At 55.1% G+C, this 4,603-nt stretch overlaps 1 protein-coding gene across 1 annotated transcript in view; it reads left to right on the top strand.

Moving 5' to 3' along the window:
• The first annotated feature begins 661 nt into the window (after nt 1–661).
• The window catches only part of Adad2 (adenosine deaminase domain containing 2), a 5,470-nt gene continuing 1,528 nt past the window's right edge, over nt 662–4,603 (top strand). Inside the window, exons 1-5 of the mRNA XM_008827933.1 lie at nt 662–1,076; nt 3,119–3,259; nt 4,062–4,109; nt 4,217–4,342; nt 4,426–4,576. Coding sequence (XP_008826155.1) covers nt 662–1,076; nt 3,119–3,259; nt 4,062–4,109; nt 4,217–4,342; nt 4,426–4,576 — 881 coding nt within the window. The remainder of the gene's footprint in view (nt 1,077–3,118; nt 3,260–4,061; nt 4,110–4,216; nt 4,343–4,425; nt 4,577–4,603) is intronic.

Genomic DNA, 4,603 nt, shown 5'->3' with positions numbered 1-4,603 from the left:
AGCCGAGAACTTTCAGGAGTGGATTCTTTCTACCCACTCTGAGCTCTGGGGACTGAACTCAGTCTTGGCAACACTTTAAAGGCTTTTAAAGACCTTTAAGGTGACCCACTGAGCCACCTCACCAGCCCAATCCCTCAACTTTAAAGAACCGACATCTTGTGCTACTATGTTTTTAAAAAATAAAATCAAAATCCATTTTGGGGACAGGTGAGATTCAAGCCAAGGCTAATTTTCGGTTAGCTTGTCCTTCCATTTGGCTTCAAAAAGGCCTGCTGTGAGGTTTAAATTGTGAATGCTAAAGGTTCTGCAGGGATGCTCGGGTGCCGACAAGGGACAAGAGCCCAGACTCAGCGTACTGGATCAGAGTACTAGGCTGGGTGGGGACCTCAGCCTTCCACACCCCAGGACCAGGCGGTTTGAGGGGGTAATCCCCGACCGAAATGCATCCTCCAGCAACCAAGCAGCTCCACGTTGGCGGGTGGCTAGAGAATCCCCCTTCTGCAGCCCGGCCTTCCCATTGGCCAGCCGCAGCATCCATCACAGCGCTGCGGGCTCTCTTTGGCCAGCGCCAGGCGGGGACGGGGCTCTCTCCGCCTCGTGCTCCGCGCTGGAGCCCTGCGGCGTGTAAAAGGGCGCGGCTGGCGCGAGATCCGGTCCCGCCATGGCTTCGACGTCGGGAGCAGACGAGGGCGGCCGGAGGAAGCCGAGGCTGGCGGCCTCGCTGCAGATCAGCCCCGGACCCTGGAGACCCCCGGCCGGCCAGGAAGCTTGGGGACCCTCGGCCGAGTCCGGGGGTGCGGAGGACAGATCCAGGGATGGGCAGCCGCGGGCCCCGGAGGCCGGGGATGGAGCCGCAGGGGTCGGGCAGCCCTGGCCAGCCAAGGTGCTAGGAGACCTCGGGGAGGCCGTCGAGGCCCCAAGGGGCCGGGTGCTGCAGGCAAGGTACTTCCCGATGGCTGCCGGCGGGCTGAGCCTGCTGCTCAGAGACCCGCCGCCCGCCCAGGCCGTGTCCCTGCTCACCCAGTGCGTGGCCAACCTGGGAATCTCTTTGACCTTTCTGGAGGACCAGACTGCAGGTGAGGGTGGGCAGGTGTGCAGGGAGGTAGAGGCCGGTGGGATGCTGAGCTGCCTGTGACCTGGGGACCTCCAGGGCACAAGGTGATGTGCAGGGAGGTCAGAGGCCGGTGGGATGGTGAGCATTCTGTGATGACCTGGGGACTGCCAGGTAAAACCCTCTAGGGGTGATATGCAGAGAGGTCAGAGGCTGGTGGGATGGTGAGCTGCCAATCATGACCTGGGCACCTCTAGGGGACAAAGTGAACAGCTTGGAACATGATGGTGGCAGAGCACTGGCCAGACATCATCTCCCTCAGCCTCATGGGGGAAAGGGCCAATTATAGGCAGTCCCCTCTCATGACTGCAGAATGGGGTCCAGCCTGACATAGATTACACACAACTTGGTAAGGACAGGGTTACACACACGAGAGAAAAAGACAGAATCATTGTGTGCTTTCTTTTAATATGTATTGAGTTTTATGCCTGCATGTATGTAAGTGCAGCCAAGTCACAAAGTTCCGATGGAGGACAGAAGAGGTCAGATCCCCTGGAACTGGAGTTACAGTTGTTAGTTGCCATGTGGTGCTGGGATTCGAATCCAGGTCTACAAGAACAGCCAGTGCTCTTAACCACTAAGCCATCTCTCCAGCCTCCCAAGGCAGAGTTTTAATGTACACCTTAATATGTAACGTTTCCCTTTGCTAGGCAAGCACTGTACCACTGAGCTACATTTTGTGGCCCTCTACTTTTTATTTCAAACAGGGACTTATACTAAGTTTCCTAGTCCGGCCTTGAACTTAGTCTGTAGCCCAGGCAGGCCTTGAACTTTCAGTCCTCCTGCCTCAGCCTCCTGAGTAGCTATGATAAACGGGCCTGGCCCACCAGGTCCAACTCACTTTGTGTATTTTCTTAAGAACAAGGGCACCTGTTCTATGATCAATCCCTGGAAGCATAGCACTCGGTAATGCCTTCATCGGATCACCGGTCACATCCACGTATTGCCAGCTTATTCTGATAATGCTCTTTCTCCAGGCTGTTTTCCCCTGCCCTATGACATTGCAGTCACCTGTCACTCTTTGAAGACGAGGGTCTCACTGTGTAGCCCAGGCTAACCTCAGAACTCATGATGCGGCTGGCTGCCTCAGCCTCTTGAGTACCTGGGATCTGGGCTTGCCCCTCCAGCTGGCTGGCTTCCTTCCACCCTCCGTTTATCAGAAACAGCTATCCCACCTTGATTTGACTTTCGCAACCTTGAAGAGCACTGGCCAGTCATCATGTATGCTGTCCTGGGGGGGGGCTAGGCATGGGGCTCTCTCAACACTGAGCTCAGGCTGCGCGTGGTCAGATTGATGCACACCCTCATCAGGACATCCTGCCAGGGGCTGCGTGGTGCTCCTCGGGACTGTCTTTACCTGGAGGTTGTGTAGTTATCCTGTCCCCACAGCACTGACACCCTGTGGCTTCAGCATCCACCCACGACCTGGGTGGCTTCCATCATTGCTCCAGAGCTGCATGGGGTGGCTTTCTAAGGCAGACGTTGCTCTGCCTGCCTCCACACTTGCTGACTTTGATGCCTTGTAGTCTTGAGAGAGAATTAGTAAGTACCTGCTGGGAACCGGACTACATTTCTACCCCTTGACCAGGTGACCCAGTTGTAGAATTTTCTCCTGTCTCTTCTGTGTTATTACACTTGAGATGATGGCACCGGAAAGGTCTTTCAGGCTGAGGGTCCCTGGAGGCAGGAAGTGGTTCCAGATGCTCAGGGGCCTTCCTCCTGGGCTCTGTCCCTTCTCTGCTTCCCCTGCAACCAAGTCATCCCGTGCAATGCTCTAGAGGGGCTCCATGAGAGCCGAAATGAGTCAGCCAAGGGCATGGCGCGGACAGGCAGTTAGGGTCAGAGCCTCTGTTACTCTGGCTTTTGTCTTATCAGGAGTCATAAGAAGCCTAGTGAGAGGTTGCAGGGTGCGGCAGGTGAAAGGAGGAGCCTAGGGGTCACACCCACTTCTAGAAAAGGTTCAGTCAAGCTGAAGGCCAGGGCCCTCTTTCCTCCTTCCTTTCCCAGGTCCAGGCTCCTCCTTCTCTGTGTGTGCAGAACTGGATGGGTTGGTCTGCCCTGCTGGAACAGGGAGGACCAAGACGGAGGCCAGACAGCAGGCGGCGCTCTCCGCCCTGGACCACATTCGGAAGCAGCTGGAGAGCTCAGGTAGGTGGAGCCCAGCTGGGGCAGGCCGCTCTGTATGTGTGTGCCCCCCCCCCCGTATGCATGGATATATATGTGTGCATGTATGTATATATGGGTTTGTGTATGGGTTTATGCATGTGTATATTTGTGTTTGTGGATGTAGTTTTGTGCATGCATATGTATTTGTGTGCATGTATATGCATGTGTGCCTACATATATGTATTTATACGCGTGCATGCTGGTGTGTATGTGTGTGCATGCATGGCTGTGTACATCTGTGCATGTCTTTGTCTCTGTGTACATGTGTGTATATGTATGTGTGTCCATGTACATGCATGTGCATGTGTGCACCCATTTTCTTGTGCATAACTGCATACATGTGTGTTGTGTGTATATATCTGTGTTTGTGTATGTCTATGTGCTTGTGTGTCTCTGCATGTGTTTGTGTGAATGTATGTATCTGCCTCTGTGTATGTGTGAGTGTATGTATGTGTATGTATATGCCTATGTGTGTGTGTTTCTGTCTCTGAGTATGTTTGTGTGTGTGCATGTAGATGCATATGTTTCTGTATGTGTATGCATCTGTACATATGTCTTTGTATCTCTGTGTGTCTGTGCATGTTTGTGGGTTTTGTGTGTATGTGTGTGGGAGGCTACATGCCACCTCTGCTCTGTCATCCTACTCTGGAGCCAGGGACATGGCAGCTGTTTGTGAACTCTTATGTCTGGAAGGTGGAAACTTAGCCTCCTCCTCTCCTTGGCTTCACAGAGGATGGGGATCCAGCAGCCATGGCGAGTGGGTGGGTCCTCTTGTCTCTTTCAGAGCCCCCTGGGACCCCCTGCCAGCCTCCGCTCACCTACCTGAGTGAAGGTAGGTAGTCTCCTGGCCCAAACCCTGGTATCTGCTTGTGGGGTGAGGGGAGGAGACAAGGGAAGCACAGCCTGTGGGGCCTGTGCTGTTCTCTGGTCCTTGTGCAGAGAATATCGTGACCCACGAGCAGCGCTGTGCAGCCGTGGTCAGCGCCGGCTTCGACCGCCTGCTGAACAAGAGCTCACCATACTGGGCCTGTAAAGGAACAGTGGCCGCAGTCATCCTGGAGAGGGGTAGGGATCTCTCTGTCCCCATCCCAGCTCTGCAAGTTCCCTCAGGCCCCTAGTCTGAGTCTCCTCTGCTCCTTGCTGCACAGAAGTCCAAGGCAGCATCGGCCACTCCAGGGAGACCTACCAGCTAGTGGCCCTGGGCACAGGCAGCAGCAGCTGTGCCAGCTGGCTGGAGTTCTCTGGCCGACAGCTCCATGACTGCCACGGTCTGGTCATTGCCCGCAGGGCCCTGCTGAGGTGAGGGCGACCCTGGCCCCAGCCCCC

This window comes from Nannospalax galili, unplaced genomic scaffold (genome assembly GCF_000622305.1).
Source record: "Nannospalax galili isolate Female #2095 unplaced genomic scaffold, S.galili_v1.0 scaffold933, whole genome shotgun sequence".
In the NCBI taxonomy this organism is placed as follows: domain Eukaryota; kingdom Metazoa; phylum Chordata; class Mammalia; order Rodentia; family Spalacidae; genus Nannospalax; species Nannospalax galili.
The sequence above is the reverse complement of the archived record's forward strand: the minus strand, read 5'-3'. Positions and strand labels throughout refer to the sequence as shown.